Below are 14,893 nucleotides of genomic sequence, written 5' to 3' on the forward strand. Positions count from 1 at the left end.
TTTTTAATTGGATTTTTTAAGTGTTAAATTGTATAAGTTCTTTATATATTTTGGATATTCACCCCTTCTCAGATACATCATTTGCAAATATTTTTTCCCATTCTGTTTTTGCCTTTCTGTTTTGCTGATGGTCTCCTTCACTGTGCCAAAGCTTTTTATTTTGATGTAGTCCCAGTAGCTTATGTTTGCTTTTGTTTCCTGATGCTACAGACTTGAGCAAAATTTCTTCTCCTCTGGGAAACCTCAGTATTTACTCTTCAGGCTTTTCAACTGATTAGATGAGGCCCATTCACATTATCCAGGATTAGTAACATCCTTTACTTAAAGTTCACAGAATGTAGATGTTAACCACAACTACAAAATACCTTCACAGCAACAACTAGACTAGTGGTTGATGGAATAACTGAGAACTATAGACTACCCAAGTAAACAAGTAAACTTGACCTTCACAGTGGTCTAATCAGTAGGAAAACTGAGGGAGAATTTGGACTTAGACCAGAGACTCCAGGGCCTGGGGATGGTAAGGCCTCCACTGGCTGCAAGCAGCTCCCTTCTTTCCTGCCTTCCCTCCCTTGGTTCTCATGGTTCCTGCTCAGGCTGACTGAGGGCATCAAAAGACCATCTCCCTTGCCTGGGAACTCCAGACTGTGGGAGACAGGATGTGCCCTGCAGAGGATGCCTATTGAAGGGTGTTGTGGCCTGGATTACTAGCCAGAGCTGGGCTTGCAGAAGTCATGCGAGGCTTGGGATATAACCATGCTTTGGGTACTGACTGGCTCTGAGCTCCTGTGCCAGTACCTGCCTCTCTTTAGAAATGATGGATGGTGGCCTTTCAATGGGGCCAAATCAGGTGACCTGAGAGCCAGGGTAGTTCTCATAAGCAAAGCTTCTGACACTTATCTCTTCTCCCATGTTGCTTACAGAGTAGCAGGGGAGAAGGCTGTGGACCCAGCCAACAAGATACAACAAGAACAGAATGTGCTGGGTGCAAGGCCTGAGCCCAGTGAGGGAGTCTGACTCCACCCCCATGCCCAGATATATCTGACTTGAGCTCCTACCTCTTGAAGAGTTGATTTTCCAAGTGCCTCTGCTGTGCCCTGCTTCCTGTGTATCCTTGGCCATAGTTTAAAAGTAAAAAACTGGCTGCAATGGCAGGAGGCCCCTATAGAATCAAGGAGGAGATGGAAACATCCATGGCTGAAGAGCTGGTTCCTGGAAGCTGTGTGCAAAGCCAAGAGCATATAGTGATAGCAGGTGAGGAGCCCGTGAAATTTCCCTTTCCTTGGGTGTCTGAACCTGTGCCTTCGTGGTGGGGAAGGTGTGTGCATAGCTGGGCAGATTCATATATATGCATGTATGTGCTTGCATGTATGTGTGGCTGTGTGTGTGTCTGTGCCTTGGTGTGCATATACATGTATTTGTGGTTTGACTGACAGGGAAGCTGGGGGAAAGGAATTGATGATGTGAGCATTTTGTAGCCCATGAGAGAGTAGGATGGTACCAATATGTGTGGTCCAAGCTACCACTGTGTCTATGACAAAGCATCCGGAGGGCTCAATTTATAAGATTAATCAGATCAATTCTCTCTCCTAAACCTTCAATGCCTCTCCTCATTTAGAGTGAAATCCATACTCCTTTCTGTGATCTATAAGAACTGATCAAGGTCGCCACCTCAACATATTTCATACTGTGGCATGGTGACCCACTGCAAACTGCATTTATTCTTGTCCTTATAACACGCCAAGGTTGGCTCTTCCTCATAGGCTTTGTGCTTTCTGTTCTCTGTGCCTGGGATACTCTTCCTAGATTTTCCATGGCTGGGATCTTTTTTTTTTTCTTTTTCAGGTCTCTGCTTCAATGTTGTTTCTCACTTTTCTAGAAGTAGCCCCTACCTTCTGTCATGTTGCTCTGTTTTTATCATTTTGGGAGAATGTATCCTTCATCTGAATCTACACTGACAGATTATTTTCTGTTTTGCCCCCTCACTCCCCCTGTGCACACACAGTCAGTTGATTGTTGTAATCCTGTCTCTTGGTCATTGCTCTCCCTCCAGTAACCTAGTCCAGAGCTTGGACCTCAGTAAATACTTGCTAAATTTTTGAACAGATGAACAGACTGGGGCCTGAGATCTGCCAGTAGATAGCAGTGAATGAGTGTTGAATGATTCCTAAGAAGTTTGGGGACCCTGTCCTCTTTCTGGTGTGTCTTGTGCCCAGGAAGCCTTGGTACTGCCTCTATGGGTATTCCTGGGACCTCTGTTCTTCTCCCTAGAAATGAAAGAGCATGGATCCCAGCCCTTGGGTGCCTCTCATTGGCGACAAAAATTGGATTCAAAGGCTGCTGACTCTGGTTCAGGCCAACCAGTTTGGAATAAGACTGCCACCCGGGCCAAGAAAATGGTACTGTATGGAGGCCTTGGCATGCAGTGACTGGGTTGGGGTTGGGAGTACTGGCTGTAGGGGCTGCAGCCTGACAATGGTAGGTTGAGTAGAGCCAGATGTTGACTTGGGGAGAGGGGAGGAAACTCCTGTGTGCCATTCGGGCAATGAAGGTTAGGGAGGTCCAGCGAGAGGTCAGGGCCATCCTTTGGTAGGCTGGGAGTTCAAACTTGGGAGTGCAGAACACCTGAATCACATATTACTTGGGGACTACATGTATACTTTACTCTGCAAAACTCTAGTGTGTGTGAAATGAAACTTTCCTCTATAAATAAATAAATAAATTTCTATAGGTATTTTATACATTTCTCTATATAAATATATATTTTATAGAATCTATTATATTAAATATATATTTATATATTATTTATATTTATAATGCTATATATTTATATATTATTTATATTTATAATACTATATATATATATATATATATAACATAACTCATGAGTGGGACAAAGTAAGGCAAGTGAGGTTCCTATGCTCCCTGGCTTTTAGGAAATCCAGTCAACTTGATACGACTATTTTGTGGCCAATCCTTTAAGCTACATTTAATGTGAGTTAAGGCATGTTCTAGAAAAAAAAGGCAGCTATATTGTCACAAAAGATACTGGGAAAAAGCAGTCTGTTTGGAGAAGAGGGAGACCTGAATGTTCTAGGGAATATCTCATTCTGTAGCCAGTCCTTGAAGTTATGTTCACTGGTGGATGAGGGAAAGTTTTAGAAATGTGGTTGCTATGCTGTTGCAAAAGTTACTGGGAAAAGACAACCAAGCTGGAGAGTAGGGGAACTTGACTGTTGGAGGGAATCATGTGAGTCTCAAGTTCTGTAGCCAGTCCTTTAAAGCTACTTTCACTGTGGGTGAGGGAAAGTTTTACTAAAATGTTTTTTATACTGTTGCAAAGATTACTGGGAAAAGGCAACCAGGTTAGAGAGGGAGGGAGACTCAATATTCTTGGAAGTCACCTGAGTCCCATTGTTCTGTAGCTAATCCTTTAAGCTACATTCACTCTGGGTGAGGGAATGTTCTAGAAAAAAAAATGGTGGCCATATTGTAAAGGGGACTGGAAAAAGGCAGCGATTTTGGAGAGGTGGATGACTTGATGATTCTAGGGAATCACTTGAGTCTGATAGTTCTGTAGTGGATTCTGTTAACAAGCTTACCATGGTTATTACAGTGTTGCAGAGGTTAGTGGGGGTAAGGCAACAAGATTGGAGAGGAGGGAGGCCTCCCTGTTCTAGGGAATGAGTTAAAATAAAATGCCCAAATGATTCCACTGCCAAAGAATAAAGAGAAAAAGAGCTCCCAGAGACCTCCTGGGAATGAAAATAAGCCAGAAATATTGAATTGGCTTCTTTTGTCCAAAGGTAGAAGCCACATCAAGTTGTTCCATCAGGTCAGGCTCCAGCAAGCCACCCATGCCCCTGAGACTGAGGCAGAATGGGGTGGGCATGGGAGGGCAGTTGAGGCGGGGTATAAACTCTGGAGTAATTATAGTTACCTATTAGGACCACAGGAGTACTTTAAAAAATCATATTGAATTTAGAAATTAGACATTTAGAATTAAGATTTATCAATTCTATTTATTATTTACTTTTGAGCAAAACAAACAAAAATGAATGGAACTGTGCCCACTTCTGAGAGAACCACAACATGAAAAGATAAAAAAGTTAATAATACTGTTCTTCTGTTTTGGGGGTGAAAAGTAGTGTGCCTTGAAAATTACATGAAAATAAAAATAACACTTTTTGCAATAGTAGAGGGAAGCTATGACTTGTTGAAATTCACAGATTTCCTTAATCTCTATCAAATTGATATAAAATGTTATATTTTATAATGCATATAATTCTAAATGGGAAATTTCCATAATTAAAAACAAAAAAAGCAACAAGACAACTGTTTTTGAACAGTTAGGCCTTATGATGAGCAACCCACAATAGGCTATCATCAACCTGCAGATGTTGTCACATTAATTCCTGTATATTTATGTGTTAAAAACAAACTATGTTATCTCAAACAAACAAATCCCAGCCACCAGTTTCTCATCCTTATGTACCTACAAATCTCTCAAAAAAACTTTTTGTCCTTCTGATCCCAATCTGTAGGAAAATCAAGGGGATGGTGTGGAAATTATTCTAGGAGAAACTCTCAATCAAATTCCTTTTTATAGTCTTGGGATTTTCTTGACAATATTGTCACTTTTATGCTATTTTTGAGGTATCTCAAGAAGAAGATGAAGAGGAAAATCAAATAGTAGTATTACTGTCAAGTACAGTTCACACAGAAAAAGACATGCCAATATCTGTGTGCACTTCTGAGAATGACAAATTTTGCATTATTATAAAAAATGGAGTATGGAGGCCACTTGCAGTTTACTGTTGTTCTTAAGAACATAGGAGGGCTGCAGATATTTCTCAGGTGATAGGCAAGACTTGGTTGTATATTTCTCATTAAGAGTGAGGCAAATAGAACCATAAAAAAAAAAGAGTGAGGCAAATACAGCCAACCCAGAACTCTGTGTTGGTGAGAACGGAGAGACATTAAGTTCTACTTTAGCAACATGGACTGTACAAAGGGCACCTGTAAATGCCAGAATGGAGAGGGCTCTGTTTTGTGGCACAACCACCCCTCTCCCCCATTCATTTAGCTCAAGTTTGGGCTTGGGGGGAACTGCCTGGCTGACAGCCAGGTTGGGTGAGAGGGCTGGATGGCTGTTCCATTTACAGACCTTCAGCCAAGGCCCCTGTCCCTTCCATCCCCCGATGGGTCCTTGAGACCACCCCAGTGTCCCTGCAGCCTCCACATCTGGGTCCTCTCTGGCCACTGGCAGAAGGGGAATTCAGTTATCTACTGCTCCCCATTTGCTTCTGAGCCATAGGCCCACTTCCCTTGGTTTGCTCTCAACACCTTCTGAATGCTGCAGCTTTGCTGAGCTCTCTCACCACCTATTGCCTCTCACATGACTGCTAGCATTTTTTTTTCTTGCTAGCTCATCTTTTGTAATGAGCAAGCAGGAGGCTTTGCAGCCTCTGTGAGAATCCCAGCAGCTAGGCTTCAGGCATTAATTAGTTAATTCGGCCAGGAGCTGAGTGCTTCATATTCCATGCCTCCTAACTTGCCATTTCCTAACAGGACCACTGAGGCACATTGCTACTAAGTGAAGAACTCTTGGCCAGAGACATCCACTCCAGGGAGTGGTTAGCAGATGGATAAAAATGAAAGCCCCTGGAATGGTCATGCACACACAGAAAGAGGCTATTGTTTCCCAGTGGCTAGGGTTCTATCTTGAGCTCAGACACTTACTGTGTGTCCTTAGAAAGAAGTGCAGTCACTTGACAGGCCTCAATTTCCTTGGCTCTAAAATTGAGGTTTTCCATTCTCATCTTGGACTCATCTGATGTCTGTATGTGACAGTGCTGGCAGAGGATGGGGATCCCTGTCACTATTCTTCCTTCCCCACAGCCTGGAAGGTCAGAAACTACTGAGGAACATGGTAGGTTGGAGTGGTGACAAATAGCCAACTTGTGGGATTCCCAGGCTCCTCTAGTGGTCTGAAGCTGCCAGCCTGTGATTTCAGAGGAACAGGTAGCACGTGACTCCTGATGGGTACACTATTGGTCCTGGGCAGTGTGGAGCAGCTGCTCAGCTGGGACTGAGTAGGCTACCTTTGCTGACCATTCCTTTTCTTTAGGGGCCCCAGGTGTCAATACCCAGAGTATTGAAAGAACCAGACCATGGTAATGCCAACCCCCGGGAGTATCCTGGTGGCTTCCAAAGCAGGAGATTCCATTATGAGCGGTAAGAAAGATCCCAGGGACCCTGCAGAAAGAAAGCTGGTGCTCTTTGGGCAGGGACCACAGTGGGCCAGATGGACTGGCAAGCAGACTGACGAGAGGGTATTGTGAGCAGCTGGCCATGCTTAGAATGTTGAGGCTCTGTTGCCTCCTTACCATAGCCCCTGAGCCTCCTGGCCTCTTGCCCATTCAGGGACTCCAAGCAATCTGAGGCTTGGCTGGGCTGGTTCCCAGCCCTGAGGCCCCAGGACCTTCTTACCAGGGAAGGGAAGGACTCAAGGATGACTGAGTCATTGTCTACAAGAGACCCTGCCTTTACCTGCTTGCCCTTATGGCCTTCCTGTGCTCCCTGCCAGGCCTGGCCTGGGACCACCAGTAGCTCTGACCCTCTATCTTTTCTTGTTTCCCAGCAACCCAGAGGCAGATATGGTGGCACAGATTGGCCTGGAAGAGCTAAATGAACTAGAGATGGAAGTTATGAGAAGGCAGGTGAGCATCTCCTATGCTCATGGTATCTTGGGGCAGGTGGGGCTTGACAGCAATGACACCACCCTCTTTGAAGTCATCTTAGCCTCTAGCAGCAGAGTTGAGGTCATGCTCCCCTTCCTTTCCTCCCAGGCCTCAGGCCTCTAGTGACCCACCTTCATGGCAGCTTCAGCCCTGCCTCTCTTCCTGATATGTGGAAGGGAACAGTGGAAGCCAAAATGAGGACCAAGAGGCAACAGAAAAGGCTATAAGTCTGTGCCCAGAGAATGGTGATAAGAGGTCTGGGAAAAGAGTTGTCTTCTCAAGAAGAGAATACAGCAGCCCTGGACCCGGAGGGGCATCTACCTTGGTGGCTGTCTCCGGCCCCTGAGTGTCACCCATCTTGGAGTCCTCAGTCTGGTGCTGCTGATGCCCTCATGCCAGCCTGCCCCAAGAATGAAATGCCCTTCCTCACCTCCCCCAGCACAGTTGGGATAGGCTGGCTTCTTCTAGACAACTGGGTGAACACCCAATGAGTGGGCAAAGTGGCTGGTCCTATGAACACAAACAGCCTGGACATCTATCCCATGGGCCCAACCTAGCCCCCTGGTTTCAGTTGTTCTTTCTGCGTCTCACCCAGGGGCACTTTGGCCTACCAAAGGACATCAAATCCCCTTTCTGTACTAAGTTCATACTTTCCCTAGTAGTGAGCCAAGAGCTTCTCCAGAAGCCATTGGCTTGTCATTCATTAGCCTCCTGGTCTCTGCAGCTGCAAGTGATCACCTGCCGGCTGCAAGCCCTGGAGGAACAAGGTGCTACCTGGCGCCACAGGGAAACTCTGTTCTTCACCATGCTGGTGTCAGCCTGTGTCGTCAACCTGTGGCTGTGGATGCGCCAGTGATGCTTCCTGCTTCCTGAGACTTCTTCTCCTTCCTCTTCTTCCTTTTTCTCCCTGGGCCACCCTTGCCCATCCTCCTTCCATCTCCCAGCAGCTCTTAGCAGCATCAGGGCCATTTTCCACTCTGGTTACACCCTTGGCCTGGGGAGGCCCTGGCTGCTGGGAGGTAGAGGTCTGAATGGGCTGAGGTGCAGCCACTTTGGAAGGTGAGGAGGGTGGCATGTGGCCCCCACAGTGGCAGGTGCTTCCTGCTTGTCCATCATGGCTCCATGGTGACCATCTCAGAGCTAAACCTTGCCTCTTTGCCCTAAGAGTCCCTTCTGTTCCATCCTCTGTGGCAGTGACTTGGCTGTCTGTGTCTTCCCAGTTTTCTCCCACGTTGTGTATGGGACTCTGCATAGAGAACATGCTCAATAAAAGTTTACTGATAACAGCAAACTCTGGTGTCTGAACTTCTTACATCCAGGATTCATGTGAGGACAGCAACTCTGAACAAAGTCACTGTTGCAGGGACTGGGATGATGCCACACCCAATAAGTCCTGGTTCCTTCCTCCCCCTCCTCCCCAAGGCTCCCTGACCAGGTAGAGAGCCTGCTTAGGGACAGGGATTGGCAAAGTCCTTCCTGTTGGGCTTATGCCAATGAGTGCTTGTGGGGAAGAAGTTCTGCAGCAGCTTGTATGGGTCAGGAATTGTAGGCACTCAATCAGAGGAAATCTCCTGGAAGGGACCAGAAACTTTTCTATTTTCCCAGGAGGAAATTGAGTCCTGCAGAGGGAGAACATGGTCCTGGGTCATCCAACAATACTGAGACAGGGTTAGGGCTAGAACGGGTTCTCCTGTGTCCCAGGCTAGGGCTCTGCCTGTCTCATATAGACTTGATGGGGACAAGGCCCCCAACTCAACTCTAGAGGCTGGATGCAAGGCCACATGGAGGAATCTTGAACCTCTCTCCCCCATGTCCATGACCCCATGAAGCTCACCTCAAAGTGGATTGCTGGTAGGGCAGTAAGACTTGGCCTGGGTGAATATAAAGGCAGTTGTGCTCAGCTCCAGGAGGCCTTGGGAAGAGCTTTTGCCCCTTTTCCTGGGACCAAGGGATAAATACATATGTTTTGGGGGGCAGGGACCCAGAAGCTACTCATCGGCTTTGGTGGCTAACTGGACTTTCCCCAATCTTCCAAATCTGTCAAGGCTTCTCCATCTACAAAAGTAAGAGAGTATGTTAGTCATTAGACATAAAATAAACATGACTATATGTGTGTGTGAGAGAAAAGGGGGTGGGGGGGCAGACAGAGAGAGAGAGAGAGAGAGGAGAAGGAGGATGAGAGATAGTGGGAGAGGGATGGAAAGAAGGAGGGAATAAAAGAGAGAGACTTGAGTCATGAGCCTACTTTGCCCCTGCCCCACCCATCTCTGGTGCTCAGTGGTCCCCATAAAATGAGGGTATTCTTCTACTCTTGAGTCTCAGGAACCTCCTGTCAGCCCTGAGGGATACCATACATATGGTCACTGGGGCCTGGGCCCTGCTGAAAGCGGAGACAAGAACACTTAATGAAGAAACAGTTGGGGGCTTCCCTCTTTGGTCTCAAAGTAGAGAGGGTAATGGGGTGCCAGAGGAAGTCCCTTGGTGAAATGGGGAGAGGGCTGCTGCTTTAGAGACAAATGCTTCTAGTTGGGAAATCCAAGAGGCCTGGGGAGAAGCTTAAGCCTCTGTGCCTCCTCCAAATGGGCCCTAGAGCACAAGAATCATCTGAAGGTTAAGAGTAAGGCTGGAGGACTTCTTTGCAGGCCACCCGTTCCCTCCCCACAGCCTCAGGCAGACCAGGTCCCAAAGTATAGGGACTTATTAAGGGGAACAGCGACAAGGCCAAAGTTCCCACTGCCTTTGAAGGCATGGAAGACCAGCCAAGCAGAGTGTAGAGGCCTGGAGTTAAGGATGCTATGAGGTCTCCCCTTGAGTGGCTCTTTGAAAGCCACCCCTTTCTTCTGTTCCAGCTGGCCATGCCAAAAGGCTCAGAGGAAGAGAAGGGTTCTGTAGACTGGGGCAAGCCTTTGGGACATGGGTCTGCATGTGTGTGTGAGCAGACACGGACATGTTTGCAAAAGAAGTCTGGCTGAAAATATGTTGTGAAACAAAGGCTTACTCTTGGGAGCAATTTAGCTAAGTTGCAAACAAACAGTGTGGCAGCCCCCTGGAGAAATGCTTCTCGGGCTAGGTAAGCTAAGGTGGAGAACTTGCCTAGGCCCTGGCTGGCCTCCATATTTTGCCTTGCGGTGTGACTACTTGGCTACCAGCCTTGCCTGCCCACTCCATCTATGGAGCCCTCCAGAGCGGAAATGGAACCAAAGCTTCCCTATGTTATTCCCCATGGTAGCCTGGGAGACAGGCAGTGGGTCCTTCTGCAGAGTTCTGTTATGGGCCCTATTACAGGGGTTGGCACCTCCTACTAGGCCCTCTGACTATAATCCATTGGGAGCATCTGCTTCCTTGATGCTGTTTCCCTGCCAAGCTGCTCTGGCCTTGCCCAAGCACTCCAGCATTGGCTCAACCCATCTCCCAAGAAGGTTTGAACTTCTTGGGCAAGTGGAGGAGCAGAGAGACTCATTTATACTTGGATGTGGTGGAAGGGGTTCTTCTGGAGTGTGCTGTTTATTGTTCCTCTATGAAACTTCCTATGGGCTGCCCAGGCTTTGCATTAGAGGAGTACATAGCTGATGCCCACACTGGATCAGGAGCTGCTAGAAGGAAGGCACTGCTTCCATTGCCTTATGCATCCCTGGCATTTAGTAGAAGTAAAGGTCTGGTAGGATGGCCTCTGACCAGGGTCCCTGGAGAGCAATTCTGACCTGATTGCCTCCTGAAAGGAGGGCTGGCCTTGCCTTAGTCATACAAGTCTGGTCTTTAGGACATACCCCCTGTGGAAAATACTTTGGCATAAAAGTAAGTCGATTCTGAGCACTACTTTCTTTGGTTCACCTACTATGTGTCAGCACATTACATTTAAAAAATAATTACACAAGTCCTGCTTGATGATATCTTTCTGAAAACAACAAACATTATAGGTTTAGCTAACAAATCCCTTTATCTCACAATGTTAAGCCCCTCTATAGAACTAACTCCCATGTTCAGCTTGGTGTGCATCCTTGCAAACTGTCACTGTCACATGCAGATACACGTACTTGTTTGTGTCCTGGGCCTTGTACACACGATCTCATGTAAGCCACTCCACATGGCCCACTCAGGGATGAGGTAATTCCCCAGCTGTGTGTACAGGTAAGGAAAACTGTAAGCCTCTGGTCATGTTTGCCCCACTGGACTCGTCCTTAAACCCCTATCATCCCTGGCAAAGGCTGAAACTCAATATTCTAGTTTTGTCTCAGGTTGGCTTCCCAGCAGCTGGGGAAGCCTGGCAGAGGAAGGTGGGCATGTGGAGAGAGAGATGTGAGGTGCATGGAGGGGGCTCTGTTGTACCTGGTAGCAGGCTGAAATACCGGTCTCTTGCAAAGGAGCTAATGACTTGCCACCCAAGGGTCCTTGACTTCTTTCACTTCCCCAACCATGGCCCCTCTTAGAGTCCAAGTTCAGACAGAGCTGGAGAAGAAGTAATGGGTTCCTCTCCAACCTTGTCCCACCCCAAGAATCTCTTTTGTTTCCCAGGTTTCTCCTTGGTTTGCCATCTAGTGAGGTAGTCTGGCCATGACTGTGACCAAGACCAGGAGGCAGCTGCATGGGGGCAGTGAGCTGGCAGCTTTGAGTCCCCAGACGCAAAGCCCTGAGTGATGCATGCTCCATGTAAGCGAGGGCTCCTCAGGGAGCTTGGGAGGGGCTGGCTCCTAGGTCTGGGCAGACAAGCAGCTCCCACAACCAGGCAGCACAGCATTCAGCCCTTACCTGCTTATAGCCTGAGGTGTAGAAGGCCCACAGTGATAAGGTCACACATCCAGTCAGCAGGCCCAGCAGCTTCTCCAGTGGGCAGGTGCCACTCTGAGCCAGGGTCTTGAGCTTGCTGCAGCTGTGGGCATGAGCTCCTCTGGGCCACTGCCAGCCTCTCCTGTTGGTGTCAGGGAGCGTGGGGAAGCTCTCTGACTGGGGGGCTCCCAGCTGGGTGGGGATTAAGGGACCCCACAGGCTTGGGACTAGGAGCACTAGGAGGTCGCTGCTGGCGTCAAGTGCTGATGATTCCCCAAGGTCTTATCTCTGATTGGAGGCTTCACAGATGGACCAATGGATGCTGACTGTGGCCAGGGGACAGCCTGCCTCTGAAACCATCTGATTGGTAAGGAAAGGGACAGGCATTGGGTTGAGGCAGCCACTGATCAAGGGCTGACACCATCTTGTGGCCAGGGCTGGTGGTCTCCATGTGGTAGGGGCAGGAGCCCATGAAAGTGTACAGGTCCTAGAGCCTGTCTTGACATGGTATTTCATGTGATTGGTCTTCCCAGGAAGCTGAGGGAAAGTGGCTGTTTGGGGAACCATTGTCCCTTGTCATAGCAGCTGAATGAAATCCTGGGGGCTCTAGGAGTATGTAGACACAGAGTTCTATCTTAAGCTTGGTGCAAGGCTGCTAAGTCTTTGTTCTCTTCTAGGAGAGTGGAAGAGAGTGGTTTGAGGAGGCTTGAAGTAGAGGGGCTGAGGGGCTACTTGGCCAGACAAAGTTTGGTGGGAGAGAAGGAGAATCTTGTGGGTCTTACCTCCTACACCTGCCTCCACTGTCTGCCTAGCCCAGGGCATTTCTGTGTATCCCAGCCTCAGAGCATGGGGAGTGTGCCACTTGGAGCTCCATGGCTCTCTGCATATGAGGAACAATGGAGGTAGGGGTGAGGGTTATGTAGTGCTTCTTTCAGAACTCCTACTGGGATTTCAGTCTTTGCTTTCAGCCCTTTGAGTTCACTCTGGCTTCTTCAGAAGAGCCTTGAGGAAGAGTTACCACTACAGGCCTCTCAGGCTTTGGGAGCCAGCCCTTCTACCATTTGATTACATCTGCAATCAAGTTTTTGGAGCTTCTGACTGAGGAAAGATTCCACACCCAGGCCTAGGGCAGGGACAGGCTCTCCATTTTGGCCCCTCAGCTGAGCTTGCCCTTTATCTCAGCTTGACCCCAGGCCAGGAAGTGTCACCTCCATCCATGTTGGCCTGTGGCCATAAGAGGCATCTACTGTTGAGGTGGCCTAGTCTCTAGATTTCCTGCCAGTGTCCTGTCCCTGCTGTTGAAAGAGCATGAGAAGAGCCCTTAGTACCACTTGTGAGGTAAAGCCTCCAGGGTGATGGCTGCCTTACCTAAAGGGAGTGACATTAAGTGCTTGGACTGGATACATGTGCTTTGAGTTGAACCCCAACTGTGGCTGACAGGGTGTATACTTGGTTGGCCCTTAGGTGCCATGGTGGCCTCAAAACTTCTAGGACAAGACCTGGCCACACCCCACCAGGCTCCAACATGAGATGGTTCCATAAGAGATGAGGTTGCAAAGATAGGTCTGGTGAAATCCAGAAGAGATTTGAATGCCCAAATGCAGAGTTTGGAATTTGTCATGTAGATGATTCATATACCCATTCAATAAGTACTTAACACACCATGTCCTTATTCATGTCGATGTAACTATCTTGTGAGGGATAGACAATAAGCATGTAAGGAAATGACAAGTTTATGATACAAATAAAGTGGGTAAAAGTGAAAATAGAACAAGATATAGATTTGGGAAAGTGTAAGTTCAGGAAATTCATTCATTCATTCATTTGTTCGTTCATTCAGTTCCCAAATACATATGTGTTTATCATTGGGCTAGGCTTTTGAGATTAATGACTAAACACAATAGACAAGTCCCTGCTCTGAAAAAGTTTATTTCTAAGGTGAAGGCATCTGCCCATTCCATGGGTTTTGGATGCAGGAGTGACAGAAAGACCCTGGTATAGACTTACTGAACTCACTCTTGTAGTGTGGAAGGTAGAGACGAGGTAGGGCTGTGGGTTTGGAGGCAAAGAAGCAAAGAGTCAGAAGGCTGTGACAAGGGTTGAGGCCAGGCCTAAGGCAACAGCAGTCAGACTAGACAAGAAAGAAGGTACTGAAGGAAGGTTTCGGCAGTAGAACCAACAGGATTTACAGATGGAGTGGGGCATACCAAGGATGATTCCTAGCTTTCTGGACTAAGCACCTGTGGGGGGAGATGTGGCTTTCTCAAGATAAGGCACTGGGGAGATAAGAGTTGGGGCTGGGGTCAGAAGGTCATGTCAGATTGGGACATGTTGAGTCCAAGGCCCAATGACTGCCCCCAGGAGATAGAGATGGCCAATGGGCACCTGGGGATGTGGAGCACAGAAGGGGCTTCTCAGTGGGGACAACAGGTATTGGGGATATGAACTACTATCTCTAGGGTCCAGCCTGTCCTAGGAAGAGCCTCCCTCCCCTGGGGTATGGACTGAGTGTGGCTGATGTCAGAAATAATGCCCTAACCCCAAGTTTGTAAGGAAATGAATTCTGTCTTGGCAAAAGAAGCCAAACCATGGCAAGTTTCTGATGTCATGGTGTCTACACTAGAGGCTGCAGCCCATTGCCAAAGGAATGGTCAACTGTGCTGGCCTACTAGACCTCTTGTACAAAGCCCTGTCTCTCTGGAGACTTTGTTAATTCAACAAATAGTTCTTAAGCATCTGTTTCTTAAAGAAGCTATGCTGGAGCCTGACCTCAGGGTGGCTGATGATAACCAAAAGTGGATAAACATCAAGGATTTACTGCCTTCCAGGTACTTACTCCACCTCCAGCTTGGGGTTGCCCACTCTCAGCTCCTGCTAATTCTCCTTTGCCATGGCTGGGCCCCTTTCAGATGTCCCTCAAAGCCTGGGGTACAAGGAGTCACTGCAATTTCCGCTTTACAAGAGCCTGCAGTGCCTGGTGCAGTTATGATCTAACTCTCCTCTTGGTAGTCATGCCCGATTTCTTGATTCTGTTCACCTTCCAGGCTGGCCCTGTGGCTGAGTGTGCTTTTGGAACCAGATTGCTTAGGTTTGAATCTGTGAAGTGGGAATAATAATAGTATCAGACTCATCAGATTGTGAGGATTAAGTGAATTAACTCAGGTCAAATACTCAGCACATGATAGCTACTGAATGAGTGAGAAGCTGCCTCTGTACCCCCAGGTTCTAGCTTCTTCTTGGTTCTTCTTGTCACTGTCTGCCTGCCTGCCTACCTCCCTGCTTTCCTGATTGCTTGCCCTTACCTCCCAGCCACCCATGGTGTGCATGACTCACCTCTTGGTACCATCCTTTGCCTGCAGCCTAGGACCTTCTCTGCTGTAATGGCT

The 14,893-nt window shown here is 47.8% G+C and overlaps 1 protein-coding gene across 1 annotated transcript; it reads left to right on the plus strand.

Annotated features, from left to right (window-relative positions):
• Positions 1 to 911: 911 nt before the first annotated feature.
• FATE1 (fetal and adult testis expressed 1) lies at positions 912 to 8,034 on the plus strand. The gene is made up of 5 exons (XM_043569752.1): positions 912 to 1,254; positions 2,272 to 2,399; positions 6,131 to 6,237; positions 6,644 to 6,722; positions 7,468 to 8,034. Exons 1-5 carry the CDS (start codon positions 1,149 to 1,151, stop codon positions 7,597 to 7,599), a joined length of 552 nt encoding a protein of 183 aa, XP_043425687.1. The 5' UTR covers positions 912 to 1,148; the 3' UTR covers positions 7,600 to 8,034.
• Positions 8,035 to 14,893: the final 6,859 nt, after the last annotated feature.

This window comes from Prionailurus bengalensis, chromosome X (assembly GCF_016509475.1).
Source record: "Prionailurus bengalensis isolate Pbe53 chromosome X, Fcat_Pben_1.1_paternal_pri, whole genome shotgun sequence".
NCBI classification, from domain to species: Eukaryota; Metazoa; Chordata; class Mammalia; order Carnivora; family Felidae; genus Prionailurus; species Prionailurus bengalensis.

Bases quoted from the DNA above. Each gene is read 5' to 3' on its own strand.
- FATE1 (XM_043569752.1), top strand. From the start codon at position 1,149: ATGGCAGGAGGCCCCTATAGAATCAAGGAGGAGATGGAAACATCCATG. The intron at 1,255-2,271 runs GTGAGGAGCCCG...TCTTCTCCCTAG, and splicing joins AGAGCATATAGTGATAGCAG to AAATGAAAGAGCATGGATCC. The intron at 2,400-6,130 runs GTACTGTATGGA...CCTTTTCTTTAG, and splicing joins CCACCCGGGCCAAGAAAATG to GGGCCCCAGGTGTCAATACC.